The sequence below is a fragment of the Eucyclogobius newberryi genome, unplaced genomic scaffold, assembly GCF_026437365.1.
Source record: "Eucyclogobius newberryi isolate DKJ021-1_F unplaced genomic scaffold, fEucNew1.0.hap1 SCAF_1, whole genome shotgun sequence".
NCBI lineage: Eukaryota > Metazoa > Chordata > Actinopteri > Gobiiformes > Gobiidae > Eucyclogobius > Eucyclogobius newberryi.
In genome coordinates, this window is record NW_027315723.1 from 23213212 (window position 1) to 23238917 (window position 25706).

Sequence of the window (25706 nt, forward strand, 5' to 3'; positions counted from 1 at the left end):
GGCCATTGATACATCCACATGTGTCATTAGAGATGCTGTCACATGACCCATAGGATAAACACAGGTCACATGACCATCGGTACTGCTCCTCACATGTGCACTGGTAACTATCATTGTTCAGACTGCACACTGTGGAGAAACACCCAAACACTGTCACTTTAACTCAGATTTCAACCCTTAATGTAGTGAAATGGTTTCCATAGTGGACTGTCCTCACTGAGAGACACTTCTGTTGAATTCTTCACATCATCCCTTAACAAGCCACAGATCACTGGACTCAATAACTACTGGTACATGAAAACATTTTTTCCTCACACTTGCGACCTCTGTTAAGTTGTTTCTTGGTTGCTAGGTTACACTGGAATAAAGTGCCATATTTTGCAGTTTACCAAAACAGCAAAAGGTATGTAGACCTCAGAGTCAACCTGGCCCTCTAATTCATCCTGCAGCACCTGGACTCATCGGGAACATACTTCAAGATCCTTTTCTGTCAACTGCTGCTGTCTTTACAACATACTCTTTCTAGAAGGCTTCAGGATGAGCTCTCTCAGCTTAACATGGCCGACTCCAACTCCAGGTGGGTCACTGATTTCCAAAAGAACTAGTGGCGACATGTGAGGCAGGGGAAGAATGTCCCTCAACATTGGACCATTTGTACTGGTTTTCTTCAGGGCTGTGTACTTTACTCCTGGCTCTTCTCCTTAAACACTAATCCTTGTCCCTCTTGCCACAAACAAGAAAAAGGAATATTTTTTTGCATAAGAGACATCACCCTTGTTTAGCTCATCTCAAATGCTGATGGGTCTGCAAGAAAGTAAAATCTGAAGGCCCAGAAGAGAGTGGAAGTTATGGAAGACTACAGGAAAGTCACAGCCCTCCCTTTTTCCCTTTTCCTCCCTGACAGACACTCCCTATCAATACTATGGAATTCTTATACATCCTGGCTACCACTGGTCCAAGGCCAAACAGCTCTCTCATCAAGAAGGCCCAGGAGAGGCTGTAGTTCTTGCAGTAGCTGAGGAAAGCTTAGGATGTACTCTGCTCAGAAGGTGATCAAATGTGGGTCATCAGGACTCAAGAGTTGTGTAGGTCTGATCTCAGCTGACAATAGTAATGGAAAATAGGCCATGTCATGTCATGTTATCCTATCTGTGAGCAGATGATACATGTGGATATAAGAATATGGGTTACTGATAAATGTGAACATAAGAATATGGGTTACTGATAAATGTGGATATAAGAATAAGGGTTACTGATAAATGTGAACATAAGAATAAGGGTTACTGATAAATGTGGTCCGGCATACTCTGTATCTTGGACATGGATTGAGGGTCAGGTCACCTCCAAAATGAGATCGCTGGAATCTTTGCATCTGTGATGGTTGTTTTATCTCTTTTGGAGCTGATTTGATTATGATGATTTGCGTAAGTGTTAATGTTTGTCACTGCCTTTAAAAGGATGTGTGTTGTCATTGTTCTGGAGGGTAGGGACAGAAACCTTTGTTAGGGACAGTGGTTATTTGCCCTGCACGAGTAAATAAAGATCCACATTTTGAGAAAAACAAACTGTTCTGTTTCATCTTTTCTTGGTAATTGTTTGTAGAAATTCCTTAACATCCCTCTCAACCTGGACATGGACATGACTCTCTCATATTATTACTACTTTAAAACAAAATGTATTTATATCTAATTCAAGTAGCAAAACACAATCCTTGTTTGAGAAATTCTGTTTACTGATTGGGGCAAAAGAACGTGTTTGTATATTTTTCATGACCAAAGTTGAAAGCATTCTCACCTGTAGAAATATCAACACTGTTGATGTGTATGCTGTTGTTTACACTGATGGGGTAAGAGGTGTTTCTCAGAGTCATCCTCAGCAGATTTATCGCAGCGAAATCTGTAGTGTTCAATTCAATAGTAATGCTGTATTTATGAAGAAATGCAGGAGCTGTCAAAGACAAGATGAGAAATGTGTCAAAAGACTCCTCACATCTCTTCCCTCTAATAACATCTGGACAGATGGTAGTGACTGTTTCAAAAAGGTTTCGTGTTCTTCCTGAATTAAATTTGCTGGGATTGATCTGTGTTACTCACAGGTGACCACAGTGGAGGGAACAGTCACAGGAGTTGTAGTATTCAGCTCTGATGTAGAGTTGGAAGTTGTGTCTGTGAAAAAATACCACAATTTACAACTATTTCTTTGAAAGATGGAGAGTGTCAGTGTGATGTTCATCACTTACTTGTAATAATTGTCATTAAAGTTGTAATTACAGGAGCTGCTGTTGTACTGGTAAAACCAGTTGCATCTGGAATAAGAAAAGCCAATTTGAAATTATTGTTGGAAACACGTTTTAATGTAAGGGACTATTTCCGATTCATGAGTACTTACTTGTTACAGGTAATGGAGTGGTCACATTCATTTCTGTTGTTGTAGGGGTTGTGATTTCTGTTAAAAAGAAGATGGTTTAAAGTAAATATGTTCATGTGTGGGTATTGTGCCTATAGTAAATGTTTATGAATTGTGAATTACAAAATGACCCAACATGTTACCTGGGGTTGGCACAGGTGTAGTTGATGGACAGGCTGTGAAGTCTGTTAAATATTACAGAGAAATATGGATAAGTCCTTTACTTGTATCATCATTTCTTTACAATATTGTCCAAAGACAGAACTCACTACGGTCAAGAGGCCGGCAGTCCTGTCCATCAGGAGGAAGGCCATTGATACATCCACATGTGTCATTAGAGATGCTGTCACATGACCCATAGGATAAACACAGGTCACATGACCATCGGTACTGCTCCTCACATGTGCACTGGTAACTATCATTGTTCAGACTGCACACTGTGGAGAAACACCCAAACACTGTCACTTTAACTCAGATTTCAACCCTTAATGTAGTGAAATGGTTTCCATAGTGGACTGTCCTCACTGAGAGACACTTCTGTTGAATTCTTCACATCATCCCTTAACAAGCCACAGATCACTGGACTCAATAACTACTGGTACATGAAAACATTTTTTCCTCACACTTGCGACCTCTGTTAAGTTGTTTCTTGGTTGCTAGGTTACACTGGAATAAAGTGCCATATTTTGCAGTTTACCAAAACAGCAAAAGGTATGTAGACCTCAGAGTCAACCTGGCCCTCTAATTCATCCTGCAGCACCTGGACTCATCGGGAACATACTTCAAGATCCTTTTCTGTCAACTGCTGCTGTCTTTACAACATACTCTTTCTAGAAGGCTTCAGGATGAGCTCTCTCAGCTTAACATGGCCGACTCCAACTCCAGGTGGGTCACTGATTTCCAAAAGAACTAGTGGCGACATGTGAGGCAGGGGAAGAATGTCCCTCAACATTGGACCATTTGTACTGGTTTTCTTCAGGGCTGTGTACTTTACTCCTGGCTCTTCTCCTTAAACACTAATCCTTGTCCCTCTTGCCACAAACAAGAAAAAGGAATATTTTTTTGCATAAGAGACATCACCCTTGTTTAGCTCATCTCAAATGCTGATGGGTCTGCAAGAAAGTAAAATCTGAAGGCCCAGAAGAGAGTGGAAGTTATGGAAGACTACAGGAAAGTCACAGCCCTCCCTTTTTCCCTTTTCCTCCCTGACAGACACTCCCTATCAATACTATGGAATTCTTATACATCCTGGCTACCACTGGTCCAAGGCCAAACAGCTCTCTCATCAAGAAGGCCCAGGAGAGGCTGTAGTTCTTGCAGTAGCTGAGGAAAGCTTAGGATGTACTCTGCTCAGAAGGTGATCAAATGTGGGTCATCAGGACTCAAGAGTTGTGTAGGTCTGATCTCAGCTGACAATAGTAATGGAAAATAGGCCATGTCATGTCATGTTATCCTATCTATGCTGGTTTTCTGTGAGCAGATGATACATGTGGATATAGGAATATGGGTTACGGATAAATGTGAATATAAGAATATGGGTTACTGATAAATGTGGATATAAGAATAAGGGTTACTGATAAATGTGGTCCGGCATACTCTGTATCTTGGACATGGATTGAGGGTCAGGTCACCTCCAAAATGAGATCGCTTGAATCTTTGCATCTGTGATGGTTATTTTATCTCTTTTGGAGCTGATTTGATTATGATGATAAGTAAGTAAGTGTTAATGTTTGTCACTGCCTTTAAAAGGATGTGTGTTGTCATTGTTCTGGAGGGTAGGGACAGAAACCTTTGTTAGGGACAGTGGTTATTTGCCCTGCACGAGTAAATAAAGATCCACATTTTGAGAAAAACAAACTGTTCTGTTTCATCTTTTCTTGGTAATTGTTTGCAGAAATTCCTTAACATCCCTCTCAACCTGGACATGGACATGACTCTCTCATATTATTACTACTTTAAAACAAAATGTATTTATATCTAATTCAAGTAGCAAAACACAATCCTTGTTTGAGAAATTCTGTTTACGGATTGGGGCAAAAGAACGTGTTTGTATATTTTTCATGACCAAAGTTGAAAGCATTCTCACCTGTAGAAATATCAACACTGTTGATGTGTATGCTGTTGTTTACACTGATGGGGTAAGAGGTGTTTCTCAGAGTCATCCTCAGCAGATTTATCGCAGCGAAATCTGTAGTGTTCAATTCAATAGTAATGCTGTATTTATGAAGAAATGCAGGAGCTGTCAAAGACAAGATGAGAAATGTGTCAAAAGACTCCTCACATCTCTTCCCTCTAATAACATCTGGACAGATGGTAGTGACTGTTTCAAAAAGGTTTCGTGTTCTTCCTGAATTAAATTTGCTGGGATTGATCTGTGTTACTCACAGGTGACCACAGTGGAGGGAACAGTCACAGGAGTTGTAGTATTCAGCTCTGATGTAGAGTTGGAAGTTGTGTCTGTGAAAAAATACCACAATTTACAACTATTTCTTTGAAAGATGGAGAGTGTCAGTGTGATGTTCATCACTTACTTGTAATAATTGTCATTAAAGTTGTAATTACAGGAGCTGCTGTTGTACTGGTAAAACCAGTTGCATCTGGAATAAGAAAAGCCAATTTGAAATTATTGTTGGAAACACGTTTTAATGTAAGGGACTATTTCCGATTCATGAGTACTTACTTGTTACAGGTAATGGAGTGGTCACATTCATTTCTGTTGTTGTAGGGGTTGTGATTTCTGTTAAAAAGAAGATGGTTTAAAGTAAATATGTTCATGTGTGGGTATTGTGCCTATAGTAAATGTTTATGAATTGTGAATTACAAAATGACCCAACATGTTACCTGGGGTTGGCACAGGTGTAGTTGATGGACAGGCTGTGAAGTCTGTTAAATATTACAGAGAAATATGGATAAGTCCTTTACTTGTATCATCATTTCTTTACAATATTGTCCAAAGACAGAACTCACTACGGTCAAGAGGCCGGCAGTCCTGTCCATCAGGAGGAAGGCCATTGATACATCCACATGTGTCATTAGAGATGCTGTCACATGACCCATAGGATAAACACAGGTCACATGACCATCGGTACTGCTCCTCACATGTGCACTGGTAACTATCATTGTTCAGACTGCACACTGTGGAGAAACACCCAAACACTGTCACTTTAACTCAGATTTCAACCCTTAATGTAGTGAAATGGTTTCCATAGTGGACTGTCCTCACTGAGAGACACTTCTGTTGAATTCTTCACATCATCCCTTAACAAGCCACAGATCACTGGACTCAATAACTACTGGTACATGAAAACATTTTTTCCTCACACTTGCGACCTCTGTTAAGTTGTTTCTTGGTTGCTAGGTTACACTGGAATAAAGTGCCATATTTTGCAGTTTACCAAAACAGCAAAAGGTATGTAGACCTCAGAGTCAACCTGGCCCTCTAATTCATCCTGCAGCACCTGGACTCATCGGGAACATACTTCAAGATCCTTTTCTGTCAACTGCTGCTGTCTTTACAACATACTCTTTCTAGAAGGCTTCAGGATGAGCTCTCTCAGCTTAACATGGCCGACTCCAACTCCAGGTGGGTCACTGATTTCCAAAAGAACTAGTGGCGACATGTGAGGCAGGGGAAGAATGTCCCTCAACATTGGACCATTTGTACTGGTTTTCTTCAGGGCTGTGTACTTTACTCCTGGCTCTTCTCCTTAAACACTAATCCTTGTCCCTCTTGCCACAAACAAGAAAAAGGAATATTTTTTTGCATAAGAGACATCACCCTTGTTTAGCTCATCTCAAATGCTGATGGGTCTGCAAGAAAGTAAAATCTGAAGGCCCAGAAGAGAGTGGAAGTTATGGAAGACTACAGGAAAGTCACAGCCCTCCCTTTTTCCCTTTTCCTCCCTGACAGACACTCCCTATCAATACTATGGAATTCTTATACATCCTGGCTACCACTGGTCCAAGGCCAAACAGCTCTCTCATCAAGAAGGCCCAGGAGAGGCTGTAGTTCTTGCAGTAGCTGAGGAAAGCTTAGGATGTATGTACTCTGCTCAGAAGGTGATCAAATGTGGGTCATCAGGACTCAAGAGTTGTGTAGGTCTGATCTCAGCTGACAATAGTAATGGAAAATAGGCCATGTCATGTCATGTTATCCTATCTGTGAGCAGATGATACATGTGGATATAAGAATATGGGTTACTGATAAATGTGAACATAAGAATATGGGTTACTGATAAATGTGGATATAAGAATAAGGGTTACTGATAAATGTGAACATAAGAATAAGGGTTACTGATAAATGTGGTCCGGCATACTCTGTATCTTGGACATGGATTGAGGGTCAGGTCACCTCCAAAATGAGATCGCTGGAATCTTTGCATCTGTGATGGTTGTTTTATCTCTTTTGGAGCTGATTTGATTATGATGATTTGCGTAAGTGTTAATGTTTGTCACTGCCTTTAAAAGGATGTGTGTTGTCATTGTTCTGGAGGGTAGGGACAGAAACCTTTGTTAGGGACAGTGGTTATTTGCCCTGCACGAGTAAATAAAGATCCACATTTTGAGAAAAACAAACTGTTCTGTTTCATCTTTTCTTGGTAATTGTTTGTAGAAATTCCTTAACATCCCTCTCAACCTGGACATGGACATGACTCTCTCATATTATTACTACTTTAAAACAAAATGTATTTATATCTAATTCAAGTAGCAAAACACAATCCTTGTTTGAGAAATTCTGTTTACTGATTGGGGCAAAAGAACGTGTTTGTATATTTTTCATGACCAAAGTTGAAAGCATTCTCACCTGTAGAAATATCAACACTGTTGATGTGTATGCTGTTGTTTACACTGATGGGGTAAGAGGTGTTTCTCAGAGTCATCCTCAGCAGATTTATCGCAGCGAAATCTGTAGTGTTCAATTCAATAGTAATGCTGTATTTATGAAGAAATGCAGGAGCTGTCAAAGACAAGATGAGAAATGTGTCAAAAGACTCCTCACATCTCTTCCCTCTAATAACATCTGGACAGATGGTAGTGACTGTTTCAAAAAGGTTTCGTGTTCTTCCTGAATTAAATTTGCTGGGATTGATCTGTGTTACTCACAGGTGACCACAGTGGAGGGAACAGTCACAGGAGTTGTAGTATTCAGCTCTGATGTAGAGTTGGAAGTTGTGTCTGTGAAAAAATACCACAATTTACAACTATTTCTTTGAAAGATGGAGAGTGTCAGTGTGATGTTCATCACTTACTTGTAATAATTGTCATTAAAGTTGTAATTACAGGAGCTGCTGTTGTACTGGTAAAACCAGTTGCATCTGGAATAAGAAAAGCCAATTTGAAATTATTGTTGGAAACACGTTTTAATGTAAGGGACTATTTCCGATTCATGAGTACTTACTTGTTACAGGTAATGGAGTGGTCACATTCATTTCTGTTGTTGTAGGGGTTGTGATTTCTGTTAAAAAGAAGATGGTTTAAAGTAAATATGTTCATGTGTGGGTATTGTGCCTATAGTAAATGTTTATGAATTGTGAATTACAAAATGACCCAACATGTTACCTGGGGTTGGCACAGGTGTAGTTGATGGACAGGCTGTGAAGTCTGTTAAATATTACAGAGAAATATGGATAAGTCCTTTACTTGTATCATCATTTCTTTACAATATTGTCCAAAGACAGAACTCACTACGGTCAAGAGGCCGGCAGTCCTGTCCATCAGGAGGAAGGCCATTGATACATCCACATGTGTCATTAGAGATGCTGTCACATGACCCATAGGATAAACACAGGTCACATGACCATCGGTACTGCTCCTCACATGTGCACTGGTAACTATCATTGTTCAGACTGCACACTGTGGAGAAACACCCAAACACTGTCACTTTAACTCAGATTTCAACCCTTAATGTAGTGAAATGGTTTCCATAGTGGACTGTCCTCACTGAGAGACACTTCTGTTGAATTCTTCACATCATCCCTTAACAAGCCACAGATCACTGGACTCAATAACTACTGGTACATGAAAACATTTTTTCCTCACACTTGCGACCTCTGTTAAGTTGTTTCTTGGTTGCTAGGTTACACTGGAATAAAGTGCCATATTTTGCAGTTTACCAAAACAGCAAAAGGTATGTAGACCTCAGAGTCAACCTGGCCCTCTAATTCATCCTGCAGCACCTGGACTCATCGGGAACATACTTCAAGATCCTTTTCTGTCAACTGCTGCTGTCTTTACAACATACTCTTTCTAGAAGGCTTCAGGATGAGCTCTCTCAGCTTAACATGGCCGACTCCAACTCCAGGTGGGTCACTGATTTCCAAAAGAACTAGTGGCGACATGTGAGGCAGGGGAAGAATGTCCCTCAACATTGGACCATTTGTACTGGTTTTCTTCAGGGCTGTGTACTTTACTCCTGGCTCTTCTCCTTAAACACTAATCCTTGTCCCTCTTGCCACAAACAAGAAAAAGGAATATTTTTTTGCATAAGAGACATCACCCTTGTTTAGCTCATCTCAAATGCTGATGGGTCTGCAAGAAAGTAAAATCTGAAGGCCCAGAAGAGAGTGGAAGTTATGGAAGACTACAGGAAAGTCACAGCCCTCCCTTTTTCCCTTTTCCTCCCTGACAGACACTCCCTATCAATACTATGGAATTCTTATACATCCTGGCTACCACTGGTCCAAGGCCAAACAGCTCTCTCATCAAGAAGGCCCAGGAGAGGCTGTAGTTCTTGCAGTAGCTGAGGAAAGCTTAGGATGTACTCTGCTCAGAAGGTGATCAAATGTGGGTCATCAGGACTCAAGAGTTGTGTAGGTCTGATCTCAGCTGACAATAGTAATGGAAAATAGGCCATGTCATGTCATGTTATCCTATCTATGCTGGTTTTCTGTGAGCAGATGATACATGTGGATATAGGAATATGGGTTACGGATAAATGTGAATATAAGAATATGGGTTACTGATAAATGTGGATATAAGAATAAGGGTTACTGATAAATGTGGTCCGGCATACTCTGTATCTTGGACATGGATTGAGGGTCAGGTCACCTCCAAAATGAGATCGCTTGAATCTTTGCATCTGTGATGGTTATTTTATCTCTTTTGGAGCTGATTTGATTATGATGATAAGTAAGTAAGTGTTAATGTTTGTCACTGCCTTTAAAAGGATGTGTGTTGTCATTGTTCTGGAGGGTAGGGACAGAAACCTTTGTTAGGGACAGTGGTTATTTGCCCTGCACGAGTAAATAAAGATCCACATTTTGAGAAAAACAAACTGTTCTGTTTCATCTTTTCTTGGTAATTGTTTGCAGAAATTCCTTAACATCCCTCTCAACCTGGACATGGACATGACTCTCTCATATTATTACTACTTTAAAACAAAATGTATTTATATCTAATTCAAGTAGCAAAACACAATCCTTGTTTGAGAAATTCTGTTTACGGATTGGGGCAAAAGAACGTGTTTGTATATTTTTCATGACCAAAGTTGAAAGCATTCTCACCTGTAGAAATATCAACACTGTTGATGTGTATGCTGTTGTTTACACTGATGGGGTAAGAGGTGTTTCTCAGAGTCATCCTCAGCAGATTTATCGCAGCGAAATCTGTAGTGTTCAATTCAATAGTAATGCTGTATTTATGAAGAAATGCAGGAGCTGTCAAAGACAAGATGAGAAATGTGTCAAAAGACTCCTCACATCTCTTCCCTCTAATAACATCTGGACAGATGGTAGTGACTGTTTCAAAAAGGTTTCGTGTTCTTCCTGAATTAAATTTGCTGGGATTGATCTGTGTTACTCACAGGTGACCACAGTGGAGGGAACAGTCACAGGAGTTGTAGTATTCAGCTCTGATGTAGAGTTGGAAGTTGTGTCTGTGAAAAAATACCACAATTTACAACTATTTCTTTGAAAGATGGAGAGTGTCAGTGTGATGTTCATCACTTACTTGTAATAATTGTCATTAAAGTTGTAATTACAGGAGCTGCTGTTGTACTGGTAAAACCAGTTGCATCTGGAATAAGAAAAGCCAATTTGAAATTATTGTTGGAAACACGTTTTAATGTAAGGGACTATTTCCGATTCATGAGTACTTACTTGTTACAGGTAATGGAGTGGTCACATTCATTTCTGTTGTTGTAGGGGTTGTGATTTCTGTTAAAAAGAAGATGGTTTAAAGTAAATATGTTCATGTGTGGGTATTGTGCCTATAGTAAATGTTTATGAATTGTGAATTACAAAATGACCCAACATGTTACCTGGGGTTGGCACAGGTGTAGTTGATGGACAGGCTGTGAAGTCTGTTAAATATTACAGAGAAATATGGATAAGTCCTTTACTTGTATCATCATTTCTTTACAATATTGTCCAAAGACAGAACTCACTACGGTCAAGAGGCCGGCAGTCCTGTCCATCAGGAGGAAGGCCATTGATACATCCACATGTGTCATTAGAGATGCTGTCACATGACCCATAGGATAAACACAGGTCACATGACCATCGGTACTGCTCCTCACATGTGCACTGGTAACTATCATTGTTCAGACTGCACACTGTGGAGAAACACCCAAACACTGTCACTTTAACTCAGATTTCAACCCTTAATGTAGTGAAATGGTTTCCATAGTGGACTGTCCTCACTGAGAGACACTTCTGTTGAATTCTTCACATCATCCCTTAACAAGCCACAGATCACTGGACTCAATAACTACTGGTACATGAAAACATTTTTTCCTCACACTTGCGACCTCTGTTAAGTTGTTTCTTGGTTGCTAGGTTACACTGGAATAAAGTGCCATATTTTGCAGTTTACCAAAACAGCAAAAGGTATGTAGACCTCAGAGTCAACCTGGCCCTCTAATTCATCCTGCAGCACCTGGACTCATCGGGAACATACTTCAAGATCCTTTTCTGTCAACTGCTGCTGTCTTTACAACATACTCTTTCTAGAAGGCTTCAGGATGAGCTCTCTCAGCTTAACATGGCCGACTCCAACTCCAGGTGGGTCACTGATTTCCAAAAGAACTAGTGGCGACATGTGAGGCAGGGGAAGAATGTCCCTCAACATTGGACCATTTGTACTGGTTTTCTTCAGGGCTGTGTACTTTACTCCTGGCTCTTCTCCTTAAACACTAATCCTTGTCCCTCTTGCCACAAACAAGAAAAAGGAATATTTTTTTGCATAAGAGACATCACCCTTGTTTAGCTCATCTCAAATGCTGATGGGTCTGCAAGAAAGTAAAATCTGAAGGCCCAGAAGAGAGTGGAAGTTATGGAAGACTACAGGAAAGTCACAGCCCTCCCTTTTTCCCTTTTCCTCCCTGACAGACACTCCCTATCAATACTATGGAATTCTTATACATCCTGGCTACCACTGGTCCAAGGCCAAACAGCTCTCTCATCAAGAAGGCCCAGGAGAGGCTGTAGTTCTTGCAGTAGCTGAGGAAAGCTTAGGATGTACTCTGCTCAGAAGGTGATCAAATGTGGGTCATCAGGACTCAAGAGTTGTGTAGGTCTGATCTCAGCTGACAATAGTAATGGAAAATAGGCCATGTCATGTCATGTTATCCTATCTATGCTGATTTTCTGTGAGCAGATGATACATGTGGATATAGGAATATGGGTTACTGATAAATGTGAATATAAGAATATGGGTTACTGATAAATGTGGATATAAGAATAAGGGTTACTGATAAATGTGGTCCGGCATACTCTGTATCTTGGACATGGATTGAGGGTCAGGTCACCTCCAAAATGAGATCGCTTGAATCTTTGCATCTGTGATGGTTATTTTATCTCTTTTGGAGCTGATTTGATTATGATGATAAGTAAGTAAGTGTTAATGTTTGTCACTGCCTTTAAAAGGATGTGTGTTGTCATTGTTCTGGAGGGTAGGGACAGAAACCTTTGTTAGGGACAGTGGTTATTTGCCCTGCACGAGTAAATAAAGATCCACATTTTGAGAAAAACAAACTGTTCTGTTTCATCTTTTCTTGGTAATTGTTTGCAGAAATTCCTTAACATCCCTCTCAACCTGGACATGGACATGACTCTCTCATATTATTACTACTTTAAAACAAAATGTATTTATATCTAATTCAAGTAGCAAAACACAATCCTTGTTTGAGAAATTCTGTTTACGGATTGGGGCAAAAGAACGTGTTTGTATATTTTTCATGACCAAAGTTGAAAGCATTCTCACCTGTAGAAATATCAACACTGTTGATGTGTATGCTGTTGTTTACACTGATGGGGTAAGAGGTGTTTCTCAGAGTCATCCTCAGCAGATTTATCGCAGCGAAATCTGTAGTGTTCAATTCAATAGTAATGCTGTATTTATGAAGAAATGCAGGAGCTGTCAAAGACAAGATGAGAAATGTGTCAAAAGACTCCTCACATCTCTTCCCTCTAATAACATCTGGACAGATGGTAGTGACTGTTTCAAAAAGGTTTCGTGTTCTTCCTGAATTAAATTTGCTGGGATTGATCTGTGTTACTCACAGGTGACCACAGTGGAGGGAACAGTCACAGGAGTTGTAGTATTCAGCTCTGATGTAGAGTTGGAAGTTGTGTCTGTGAAAAAATACCACAATTTACAACTATTTCTTTGAAAGATGGAGAGTGTCAGTGTGATGTTCATCACTTACTTGTAATAATTGTCATTAAAGTTGTAATTACAGGAGCTGCTGTTGTACTGGTAAAACCAGTTGCATCTGGAATAAGAAAAGCCAATTTGAAATTATTGTTGGAAACACGTTTTAATGTAAGGGACTATTTCCGATTCATGAGTACTTACTTGTTACAGGTAATGGAGTGGTCACATTCATTTCTGTTGTTGTAGGGGTTGTGATTTCTGTTAAAAAGAAGATGGTTTAAAGTAAATATGTTCATGTGTGGGTATTGTGCCTATAGTAAATGTTTATGAATTGTGAATTACAAAATGACCCAACATGTTACCTGGGGTTGGCACAGGTGTAGTTGATGGACAGGCTGTGAAGTCTGTTAAATATTACAGAGAAATATGGATAAGTCCTTTACTTGTATCATCATTTCTTTACAATATTGTCCAAAGACAGAACTCACTACGGTCAAGAGGCCGGCAGTCCTGTCCATCAGGAGGAAGGCCATTGATACATCCACATGTGTCATTAGAGATGCTGTCACATGACCCATAGGATAAACACAGGTCACATGACCATCGGTACTGCTCCTCACATGTGCACTGGTAACTATCATTGTTCAGACTGCACACTGTGGAGAAACACCCAAACACTGTCACTTTAACTCAGATTTCAACCCTTAATGTAGTGAAATGGTTTCCATAGTGGACTGTCCTCACTGAGAGACACTTCTGTTGAATTCTTCACATCATCCCTTAACAAGCCACAGATCACTGGACTCAATAACTACTGGTACATGAAAACATTTTTTCCTCACACTTGCGACCTCTGTTAAGTTGTTTCTTGGTTGCTAGGTTACACTGGAATAAAGTGCCATATTTTGCAGTTTACCAAAACAGCAAAAGGTATGTAGACCTCAGAGTCAACCTGGCCCTCTAATTCATCCTGCAGCACCTGGACTCATCGGGAACATACTTCAAGATCCTTTTCTGTCAACTGCTGCTGTCTTTACAACATACTCTTTCTAGAAGGCTTCAGGATGAGCTCTCTCAGCTTAACATGGCCGACTCCAACTCCAGGTGGGTCACTGATTTCCAAAAGAACTAGTGGCGACATGTGAGGCAGGGGAAGAATGTCCCTCAACATTGGACCATTTGTACTGGTTTTCTTCAGGGCTGTGTACTTTACTCCTGGCTCTTCTCCTTAAACACTAATCCTTGTCCCTCTTGCCACAAACAAGAAAAAGGAATATTTTTTTGCATAAGAGACATCACCCTTGTTTAGCTCATCTCAAATGCTGATGGGTCTGCAAGAAAGTAAAATCTGAAGGCCCAGAAGAGAGTGGAAGTTATGGAAGACTACAGGAAAGTCACAGCCCTCCCTTTTCCCCTTTTCCTCCCTGAAAGACACTCCCTATCAATACTATGGAATTCTTATACATCCTGGCTACCACTGGTCCAAGGCCAAACAGCTCTCTCATCAAGAAGGCCCAGGAGAGGCTGTAGTTCTTGCAGTAGCTGAGGAAAGCTTAGGATGTACTCTGCTCAGAAGGTGATCAAATGTGGGTCATCAGGACTCAAGAGTTGTGTAGGTCTGATCTCAGCTGACAATAGTAATGGAAAATAGGCCATGTCATGTCATGTTATCCTATCTGTGAGCAGATGATACATGTGGATATAAGAATATGGGTTACTGATAAATGTGGATATAAGAATAAGGGTTACTGATAAATGTGAACATAAGAATATGGGTTACTGATAAATGTGAATATAAGAATATGGGTTACTGATAAATGTGAATATAAGAATATGGGTTACTGATAAATGTGAACATAAGAATAAGGGTTACTGATAAATGTGGTCCGGCATACTCTGTATCTTGGACATGGATTGAGGGTCAGGTCACCTCCAAAATGAGATCGCTGGAATCTTTGCATCTGTGATGGTTGTTTTATCTCTTTTGGAGCTGATTTGATTATGATGATTTGCGTAAGTGTTAATGTTTGTCACTGCCTTTAAAAGGATGTGTGTTGTCATTGTTCTGGAGGGTAGGGACAGAAACCTTTGTTAGGGACAGTGGTTATTTGCCCTGCACGAGTAAATAAAGATCCACATTTTGAGAAAAACAAACTGTTCTGTTTCATCTTTTCTTGGTAATTGTTTGTAGAAATTCCTTAACATCCCTCTCAACCTGGACATGGACATGACTCTCTCATATTATTACTACTTTAAAACAAAATGTATTTATATCTAATTCAAGTAGCAAAACACAATCCTTGTTTGAGAAATTCTGTTTACTGATTGGGGCAAAAGAACGTGTTTGTATATTTTTCATGACCAAAGTTGAAAGCATTCTCACCTGTAGAAATATCAACACTGTTGATGTGTATGCTGTTGTTTACACTGATGGGGTAAGAGGTGTTTCTCAGAGTCATCCTCAGCAGATTTATCGCAGCGAAATCTGTAGTGTTCAATTCAATAGTAATGCTGTATTTATGAAGAAATGCAGGAGCTGTCAAAGACAAGATGAGAAATGTGTCAAAAGACTCCTCACATCTCTTCCCTCTAATAACATCTGGACAGATGGTAGTGACTGTTTCAAAAAGGTTTCGTGTTCTTCCTGAATTAAATTTGCTGGGATTGATCTGTGTTACTCACAGGTGACCACAGTGGAGGGAACAGTCACAGGAGTTGTAGTATTCAGCTCTGATGTAGAGTTGGAAGTTGTGTCTGTGAAAAAATACCACAATTTACAACTATTTCTTTGAAAGATGGAGAGTGTCAGTGTGATGTTCATCACTTACTTGTAATAATTGTCATTAAAGTTGTAATTACAGGAGCTGCTGTTGTACTGGTAAAACCAGTTGCATCTGGAATAAGAAAAGCCAATTTGAAATTATTGTTGGAAACACGTTTTAATGTAAGGGACTATTTCCGATTCATGAGTACTTACTTGTTACAGGTAATGGAGTGGTCACATTCATTTCTGTTGTTGTAGGGGTTGTGATTTCTGTTAAAAAGAAGATGGTTTAAAGTAAATATGTTCATGTGTGGGTATTGTGCCTATAGTAAATGTTTATGAATTGTGAATTACAAAATGACCCAACATGTTACCTGGGGTTGGCACAGGTGTAGTTGATGGACAGGCTGTGAAGTCTGTTAAATATTACAGAGAAATATGGATAAGTCCTTTACTTGTATCATCATTTCTTTACAATATTGTCCAAAGACAGAACTCACTACGGTCAAGAGGCCGGCAGTCCTGTCCATCAGGAGGAAGGCCATTGATACATCCACATGTGTCATTAGAGATGCTGTCACATGACCCATAGGATAAACACAGGTCACATGACCATCGGTACTGCTCCTCACATGTGCACTGGTAACTATCATTGTTCAGACTGCACACTGTGGAGAAACACCCAAACACTGTCACTTTAACTCAGATTTCAACCCTTAATGTAGTGAAATGGTTTCCATAGTGGACTGTCCTCACTGAGAGACACTTCTGTTGAATTCTTCACATCATCCCTTAACAAGCCACAGATCACTGGACTCAATAACTACTGGTACATGAAAACATTTTTTCCTCACACTTGCGACCTCTGTTAAGTTGTTTCTTGGTTGCTAGGTTACACTGGAATAAAGTGCCATATTTTGCAGTTTACCAAAACAGCAAAAGGTATGTAGACCTCAGAGTCAACCTGGCCCTCTAATTCATCCTGCAGCACCTGGACTCATCGGGAACATACTTCAAGATCCTTTTCTGTCAACTGCTGCTGTCTTTACAACATACTCTTTCTAGAAGGCTTCAGGATGAGCTCTCTCAGCTTAACATGGCCGACTCCAACTCCAGGTGGGTCACTGATTTCCAAAAGAACTAGTGGCGACATGTGAGGCAGGGGAAGAATGTCCCTCAACATTGGACCATTTGTACTGGTTTTCTTCAGGGCTGTGTACTTTACTCCTGGCTCTTCTCCTTAAACACTAATCCTTGTCCCTCTTGCCACAAACAAGAAAAAGGAATATTTTTTTGCATAAGAGACATCACCCTTGTTTAGCTCATCTCAAATGCTGATGGGTCTGCAAGAAAGTAAAATCTGAAGGCCCAGAAGAGAGTGGAAGTTATGGAAGACTACAGGAAAGTCACAGCCCTCCCTTTTTCCCTTTTCCTCCCTGACAGACACTCCCTATCAATACTATGGAATTCTTATACATCCTGGCTACCACTGGTCCAAGGCCAAACAGCTCTCTCATCAAGAAGGCCCAGGAGAGGCTGTAGTTCTTGCAGTAGCTGAGGAAAGCTTAGGATGTACTCTGCTCAGAAGGTGATCAAATGTGGGTCATCAGGACTCAAGAGTTGTGTAGGTCTGATCTCAGCTGACAATAGTAATGGAAAATAGGCCATGTCATGTCATGTTATCCTATCTATGCTGGTTTTCTGTGAGCAGATGATACATGTGGATATAGGAATATGGGTTACTGATAAATGTGAATATAAGAATATGGGTTACTGATAAATGTGGATATAAGAATAAGGGTTACTGATAAATGTGGTCCGGCATACTCTGTATCTTGGACATGGATTGAGGGTCAGGTCACCTCCAAAATGAGATCGCTTGAATCTTTGCATCTGTGATGGTTATTTTATCTCTTTTGGAGCTGATTTGATTATGATGATAAGTAAGTAAGTGTTAATGTTTGTCACTGCCTTTAAAAGGATGTGTGTTGTCATTGTTCTGGAGGGTAGGGACAGAAACCTTTGTTAGGGACAGTGGTTATTTGCCATGCACGAGTAAATAAAGATCCACATTTTGAGAAAAACAAACTGTTCTGTTTCATCTTTTCTTGGTAATTGTTTGCAGAAATTCCTTAACATCCCTCTCAACCTGGACATGGACATGACTCTCTCATATTATTACTACTTTAAAACAAAATGTATTTATATCTAATTCAAGTAGCAAAACACAATCCTTGTTTGAGAAATTCTGTTTACGGATTGGGGCAAAAGAACGTGTTTGTATATTTTTCATGACCAAAGTTGAAAGCATTCTCACCTGTAGAAATATCAACACTGTTGATGTGTATGCTGTTGTTTACACTGATGGGGTAAGAGGTGTTTCTCAGAGTCATCCTCAGCAGATTTATCGCAGCGAAATCTGTAGTGTTCAATTCAATAGTAATGCTGTATTTATGAAGAAATGCAGGAGCTGTCAAAGACAAGATGAGAAATGTGTCAAAAGACTCCTCACATCTCTTCCCTCTAATAACATCTGGACAGATGGTAGTGACTGTTTCAAAAAGGTTTCGTGTTCTTCCTGAATTAAATTTGCTGGGATTGATCTGTGTTACTCACAGGTGACCACAGTGGAGGGAACAGTCACAGGAGTTGTAGTATTCAGCTCTGATGTAGAGTTGGAAGTTGTGTCTGTGAAAAAATACCACAATTTACAACTATTTCTTTGAAAGATGGAGAGTGTCAGTGTGATGTTCATCACTTACTTGTAATAATTGTCATTAAAGTTGTAATTACAGGAGCTGCTGTTGTACTGGTAAAACCAGTTGCATCTGGAATAAGAAAAGCCAATTTGAAATTATTGTTGGAAACACGTTTTAATGTAAGGGACTATTTCCGATTCATGAGTACTTACTTGTTACAGGTAATGGAGTGGTCACATTCATTTCTGTTGTTGTAGGGGTTGTGATTTCTGTTAAAAAGAAGATGGTTTAAAGTAAATATGTTCATGTGTGGGTATTGTGCCTATAGTAAATGTTTATGAATTGTGAATTACAAAATGACCCAACATGTTACCTGGGGTTGGCACAGGTGTAGTTGATGGACAGGCTGTGAAGTCTGTTAAATATTACAGAGAAATATGGATAAGTCCTTTACTTGTATCATCATTTCTTTACAATATTGTCCAAAGACAGAACTCACTACGGTCAAGAGGCCGGCAGTCCTGTCCATCAGGAGGAAGGCCATTGATACATCCACATGTGTCATTAGAGATGCTGTCACATGACCCATAGGATAAACACAGGTCACATGACCATCGGTACTGCTCCTCACATGTGCACTGGTAACTATCATTGTTCAGACTGCACACTGTGGAGAAACACCCAAACACTGTCACTTTAACTCAGATTTCAACCCTTAATGTAGTGAAATGGTTTCCATAGTGGACTGTCCTCACTGAGAGACACTTCTGTTGAATTCTTCACATCATCCCTTAACAAGCCACAGATCACTGGACTCAATAACTACTGGTACATGAAAACATTTTTTCCTCACACTTGCGACCTCTGTTAAGTTGTTTCTTGGTTGCTAGGTTACACTGGAATAAAGTGCCATATTTTGCAGTTTACCAAAACAGCAAAAGGTATGTAGACCTCAGAGTCAACCTGGCCCTCTAATTCATCCTGCAGCACCTGGACTCATCGGGAACATACTTCAAGATCCTTTTCTGTCAACTGCTGCTGTCTTTACAACATACTCTTTCTAGAAGGCTTCAGGATGAGCTCTCTCAGCTTAACATGGCCGACTCCAACTCCAGGTGGGTCACTGATTTCCAAAAGAACTAGTGGCGACATGTGAGGCAGGGGAAGAATGTCCCTCAACATTGGACCATTTGTACTGGTTTTCTTCAGGGCTGTGTACTTTACTCCTGGCTCTTCTCCTTAAACACTAATCCTTGTCCCTCTTGCCACAAACAAGAAAAAGGAATATTTTTTTGCATAAGAGACATCACCCTTGTTTAGCTCATCTCAAATGCTGATGGGTCTGCAAGAAAGTAAAATCTGAAGGCCCAGAAGAGAGTGGAAGTTATGGAAGACTACAGGAAAGTCACAGCCCTCCCTTTTTCCCTTTTCCTCCCTGACAGACACTCCCTATCAATACTATGGAATTCTTATACATCCTGGCTACCACTGGTCCAAGGCCAAACAGCTCTCTCATCAAGAAGGCCCAGGAGAGGCTGTAGTTCTTGCAGTAGCTGAGGAAAGCTTAGGATGTACTCTGCTCAGAAGGTGATCAAATGTGGGTCATCAGGACTCAAGAGTTGTGTAGGTCTGATCTCAGCTGACAATAGTAATGGAAAATAGGCCATGTCATGTCATGTTATCCTATCTATGCTGATTTTCTGTGAGCAGATGATACATGTGGATATAGGAATATGGGTTACTGATAAATGTGAATATAAGAATATGGGTTACTGATAAATGTGGATATAAGAATAAGGGTTACTGATAAATGTGGTCCGGCATACTCTGTATCTTGGACATGGATTGAGGGTCAGGTCACCTCCAAAATGAGATCGCTTGAATCTTTGCATCTGTGATGGTTATTTTATCTCTTTTGGAGCTGATTTGATTATGATGATAAGTAAGTAAGTGTTAATGTTTGTCACTGCCTTTAAAAGGATGTGTGTTGTCATTGTTCTGGAGGGTAGGGACAGAAACCTTTGTTAGGGACAGTGGTTATTTGCCATGCACGAGTAAATAAAGATCCACATTTTGAGAAAAACAAACTGTTCTGTTTCATCTTTTCTTGGTAATTGTTTGCAGAAATTCCTTAACATCCCTCTCAACCTGGACATGGACATGCCTCTCTCATATTATTACTACTTTAAAACAAAATGTATTTATATCTAATTCAAGTAGCAAAACACAATCCTTGTTTGAGAAATTCTGTTTACGGATTGGGGCAAAAGAACGTGTTTGTATATTTTTCATGACCAAAGTTGAAAGCATTCTCACCTGTAGAAATATCAACACTGTTGATGTGTATGCTGTTGTTTACACTGATGGGGTAAGAGGTGTTTCTCAGAGTCATCCTCAGCAGATTTATCGCAGCGAAATCTGTAGTGTTCAATTCAATAGTAATGCTGTATTTATGAAGAAATGCAGGAGCTGTCAAAGACAAGATGAGAAATGTGTCAAAAGACTCCTCACATCTCTTCCCTCTAATAACATCTGGACAGATGGTAGTGACTGTTTCAAAAAGGTTTCGTGTTCTTCCTGAATTAAATTTGCTGGGATTGATCTGTGTTACTCACAGGTGACCACAGTGGAGGGAACAGTCACAGGAGTTGTAGTATTCAGCTCTGATGTAGAGTTGGAAGTTGTGTCTGTGAAAAAATACCACAATTTACAACTATTTCTTTGAAAGATGGAGAGTGTCAGTGTGATGTTCATCACTTACTTGTAATAATTGTCATTAAAGTTGTAATTACAGGAGCTGCTGTTGTACTGGTAAAACCAGTTGCATCTGGAATAAGAAAAGCCAATTTGAAATTATTGTTGGAAACACGTTTTAATGTAAGGGACTATTTCCGATTCATGAGTACTTACTTGTTACAGGTAATGGAGTGGTCACATTCATTTCTGTTGTTGTAGGGGTTGTGATTTCTGTTAAAAAGAAGATGGTTTAAAGTAAATATGTTCATGTGTGGGTATTGTGCCTATAGTAAATGTTTATGAATTGTGAATTACAAAATGACCCAACATGTTACCTGGGGTTGGCACAGGTGTAGTTGATGGACAGGCTGTGAAGTCTGTTAAATATTACAGAGAAATATGGATAAGTCCTTTACTTGTATCATCATTTCTTTACAATATTGTCCAAAGACAGAACTCACTACGGTCAAGAGGCCGGCAGTCCTGTCCATCAGGAGGAAGGCCATTGATACATCCACATGTGTCATTAGAGATGCTGTCACATGACCCATAGGATAAACACAGGTCACATGACCATCGGTACTGCTCCTCACATGTGCACTGGTAACTATCATTGTTCAGACTGCACACTGTGGAGAAACACCCAAACACTGTCACTTTAACTCAGATTTCAACCCTTAATGTAGTGAAATGGTTTCCATAGTGGACTGTCCTCACTGAGAGACACTTCTGTTGAATTCTTCACATCATCCCTTAACAAGCCACAGATCACTGGACTCAATAACTACTGGTACATGAAAACATTTTTTCCTCACACTTGCGACCTCTGTTAAGTTGTTTCTTGGTTGCTAGGTTACACTGGAATAAAGTGCCATATTTTGCAGTTTACCAAAACAGCAAAAGGTATGTAGACCTCAGAGTCAACCTGGCCCTCTAATTCATCCTGCAGCACCTGGACTCATCGGGAACATACTTCAAGATCCTTTTCTGTCAACTGCTGCTGTCTTTACAACATACTCTTTCTAGAAGGCTTCAGGATGAGCTCTCTCAGCTTAACATGGCCGACTCCAACTCCAGGTGGGTCACTGATTTCCAAAAGAACTAGTGGCGACATGTGAGGCAGGGGAAGAATGTCCCTCAACATTGGACCATTTGTACTGGTTTTCTTCAGGGCTGTGTACTTTACTCCTGGCTCTTCTCCTTAAACACTAATCCTTGTCCCTCTTGCCACAAACAAGAAAAAGGAATATTTTTTTGCATAAGAGACATCACCCTTGTTTAGCTCATCTCAAATGCTGATGGGTCTGCAAGAAAGTAAAATCTGAAGGCCCAGAAGAGAGTGGAAGTTATGGAAGACTACAGGAAAGTCACAGCCCTCCCTTTTTCCCTTTTCCTCCCTGACAGACACTCCCTATCAATACTATGGAATTCTTATACATCCTGGCTACCACTGGTCCAAGGCCAAACAGCTCTCTCATCAAGAAGGCCCAGGAGAGGCTGTAGTTCTTGCAGTAGCTGAGGAAAGCTTAGGATGTACTCTGCTCAGAAGGTGATCAAATGTGGGTCATCAGGACTCAAGAGTTGTGTAGGTCTGATCTCAGCTGACAATAGTAATGGAAAATAGGCCATGTCATGTCATGTTATCCTATCTATGCTGGTTTTCTGTGAGCAGATGATACATGTGGATATAGGAATATGGGTTACTGATAAATGTGAATATAAGAATATGGGTTACTGATAAATGTGGATATAAGAATATGGGTTACTGATAAATGTGGATATAAGAATAAGGGTTACTGATAAATGTGGTCCGGCATACTCTGTATCTTGGACATGGATTGAGGGTCAGGTCACCTCCAAAATGAGATCGCTCGAATCTTTGCATCTGTGATGGTTATTTTATCTCTTTTGGAGCTGATTTGATTATGATGATTTGCATAAGTGTTAATGTTTGTCACTGCCTTTAAAAGGATGTGTGTTGTCATTGTTCTGGAGGGTAGGGACAGAAACCTTTGTTAGGGACAGTGGTTATTTGCCCTGCACGAGTAAATAAAGATCCACATTTTGAGAAAAACAAACTGTTCTGTTTCATCTTTTCTTGGTAATTGTTTGCAGAAATTCCTTAACATCCCTCTCAACCTGGACATGGACATGACTCTCTCATATTATTACTACTTTAAAACAAAATGTATTTATATCTAATTCAAGTAGCAAAACACAATCCTTGTTTGAGAAATTCTGTTTACGGATTGGGGCAAAAGAACGTGTTTGTATATTTTTCATGACCAAAGTTGAAAGCATTCTCACCTGTAGAAATATCAACACTGTTGATGTGTATGCTGTTGTTTACACTGATGGGGTAAGAGGTGTTTCTCAGAGTCATCCTCAGCAGATTTATCGCAGCGAAATCTGTAGTGTTCAATTCAATAGTAATGCTGTATTTATGAAGAAATGCAGGAGCTGTCAAAGACAAGATGAGAAATGTGTCAAAAGACTCCTCACATCTCTTCCCTCTAATAACATCTGGACAGATGGTAGTGACTGTTTCAAAAAGGTTTCGTGTTCTTCCTGAATTAAATTTGCTGGGATTGATCTGTGTTACTCACAGGTGACCACAGTGGAGGGAACAGTCACAGGAGTTGTAGTATTCAGCTCTGATGTAGAGTTGGAAGTTGTGTCTGTGAAAAGTTTACAATATGCAATTTACAGCAATATATCCGACTGATGGAGAGTGTCAGTGTGATGTTCATCACTTACTTGTAATAATTATCATTAAAGTTGTTGTTACAGGAGCTGCTGTTGTACTGGTAAAACCAGCAGCATCTGAGAATTAAAAAAATAAATCTGTCAGAAACCAATGCCATGAAACACGATCTCTCTGAACTCTCAGATTATTTTTAACGCAGTCGTCACGTTCATTTCTGTTGTTGCATCGTAGGTTATGAAATATAAAAATATTTAGGTCAAATATATATATATTTTTAGATTGTTTTAGTTTCTACTCACTAATGTGTGATTCTCACAAAACAAAGTTGTATTTGTAACAGATTGTTGTGTCAGCTTTACCTGTAGTTAGCGGAGTAGTTACTGGAGTAGTTAATGAAGAGGCCGTGCAGTTTGTGTCGCCTGTAAAAAGCAGTTGTTCCTCTTGTAATCCATCACTTTTCAAACATATTTTTCTTTTGTAAACTTACTCTGATCATGCATAGACTGACAGATCTGTCCATCTACAGGAATGGCATTTATACAGTCACACAACTGACCGCTGTCATTTTCACACTTGCCATACTTCTCACACGTGTCACAGGGCCAGACGTAACCCCTTTCACATCTGCAGTGCAAACCAGCTGCACTTGCATTGCAAACTGAAATGGAACCATAATTCTCAATCTTTTAAACAGTATTTGAGTAGAATAAAAGCTTACCTGTTGTAATGTCAATGTCAGATATGTTGACTTGTGAGTTGATTTGGACAGGTAAAGTGATCGCTCGCAGACTGTTTTTCAGTTCGTCTAAGTCCGTGGTGTTCAGCTCTATGACGACTTCGTATTCAAATATCGTCTGAGGCGGGTCTGAAAAAATGTTTTATTCATTATTTTTCTTTTTTTTTACAGTGCCACAAGCCTCATCAATCTAGATGCCCAGCAGCAGCAGAACCCTTCGCCACCTCAGCCTATCGAGTGTCCAAGCCCCACTGAATTAAGATAAGATAAGATATTCCTTTATTGTCCCACATGGGGAAATTTCATTGTTGCAACGCAGGTAGATACAGAAGAAAAGAACAGATCACTTATAGGAAGTTTGAAAAACACTCTCAGTAGAAGATCTCTTATGAACAAAAACTCCCATTTCCCAACAAGGGATGGAGGGGAAAAAATAATAAAGATAAAAATAAATAAATACATAAATACTATTGCATGTGATCACGACAGTAATTGCACATGAATATGTGTCACGAGAGCACATGGATTGCACATGAATTTCACAGCAATTGCACATGAATCACGACAGTAATTGCACATATGACGGAAACTATAACCTTCATCATTGTTTAATATGATCATTTAGAATTATTACTGGGCTTAAAACTTGCAAAACAACATCAGCATTTTAGCGTGTTAACAATATTAAAGGCGTTATGGCCTTTAATATGGCCCCCGTGTGGACTGATACAACACACACGTGCGTTTATTAGTGCGACGGATCGCATCGCATCGCTCGTCTCCCATAGATTTCCGTCTTCTTCAGAGACAGCTCGAATAGTCTTTCTCCGTCCTAATTTTGTCCCGTACACGGAGGGAACTATATTAACTATATTATGATAGATCCATGCGCTTAGACACGCGGAAACATGCTGCTCTCCTGGGGACGAGCCAGAACGAGGCTGCAGGTGAGCTCTATGATTGATACGCGGCAGGACTAATTTTCTGTCCACGCCACGAGGAAATGAGACTCAGATTTGGGCCAAAAAAATTGTCCATTACGCCATTAAGTTAGCTGCCCTGATC

At 39.9% G+C, this 25706-nt stretch overlaps 1 protein-coding gene across 1 annotated transcript in view; it reads right to left on the reverse strand.

The window, feature by feature from the left end:
* The window catches only part of LOC140363529 (uncharacterized), a 42037-nt gene that overhangs the window by 14329 nt on the left and 2002 nt on the right, over positions 1 to 25706 (reverse strand). Inside the window, exons 6-44 of the mRNA XM_072450147.1 lie at positions 24624 to 24770; positions 24393 to 24563; positions 23805 to 23876; positions 23506 to 23658; positions 21660 to 21827; positions 21534 to 21575; positions 21224 to 21289; positions 21078 to 21149; positions 20779 to 20931; positions 18962 to 19129; positions 18836 to 18877; positions 18526 to 18591; positions 18380 to 18451; positions 18081 to 18233; positions 16264 to 16431; positions 16138 to 16179; positions 15682 to 15753; positions 15383 to 15535; positions 13601 to 13655; positions 13362 to 13394; positions 13201 to 13257; positions 13052 to 13117; positions 12906 to 12977; positions 10664 to 10705; positions 10503 to 10559; positions 10354 to 10419; positions 10208 to 10279; positions 7966 to 8007; positions 7805 to 7861; positions 7656 to 7721; positions 7510 to 7581; positions 5248 to 5289; positions 5087 to 5143; positions 4938 to 5003; positions 4792 to 4863; positions 2550 to 2591; positions 2389 to 2445; positions 2240 to 2305; positions 2094 to 2165 (exon numbers count right to left, since the gene is read on the reverse strand). Coding sequence (XP_072306248.1) covers positions 2094 to 2165; positions 2240 to 2305; positions 2389 to 2445; positions 2550 to 2591; positions 4792 to 4863; positions 4938 to 5003; positions 5087 to 5143; positions 5248 to 5289; positions 7510 to 7581; positions 7656 to 7721; positions 7805 to 7861; positions 7966 to 8007; positions 10208 to 10279; positions 10354 to 10419; positions 10503 to 10559; positions 10664 to 10705; positions 12906 to 12977; positions 13052 to 13117; positions 13201 to 13257; positions 13362 to 13394; positions 13601 to 13655; positions 15383 to 15535; positions 15682 to 15753; positions 16138 to 16179; positions 16264 to 16431; positions 18081 to 18233; positions 18380 to 18451; positions 18526 to 18591; positions 18836 to 18877; positions 18962 to 19129; positions 20779 to 20931; positions 21078 to 21149; positions 21224 to 21289; positions 21534 to 21575; positions 21660 to 21827; positions 23506 to 23658; positions 23805 to 23876; positions 24393 to 24563; positions 24624 to 24770 — 3211 coding nt within the window. The remainder of the gene's footprint in view (positions 1 to 2093; positions 2166 to 2239; positions 2306 to 2388; positions 2446 to 2549; positions 2592 to 4791; positions 4864 to 4937; positions 5004 to 5086; positions 5144 to 5247; positions 5290 to 7509; positions 7582 to 7655; positions 7722 to 7804; positions 7862 to 7965; positions 8008 to 10207; positions 10280 to 10353; positions 10420 to 10502; positions 10560 to 10663; positions 10706 to 12905; positions 12978 to 13051; positions 13118 to 13200; positions 13258 to 13361; positions 13395 to 13600; positions 13656 to 15382; positions 15536 to 15681; positions 15754 to 16137; positions 16180 to 16263; positions 16432 to 18080; positions 18234 to 18379; positions 18452 to 18525; positions 18592 to 18835; positions 18878 to 18961; positions 19130 to 20778; positions 20932 to 21077; positions 21150 to 21223; positions 21290 to 21533; positions 21576 to 21659; positions 21828 to 23505; positions 23659 to 23804; positions 23877 to 24392; positions 24564 to 24623; positions 24771 to 25706) is intronic.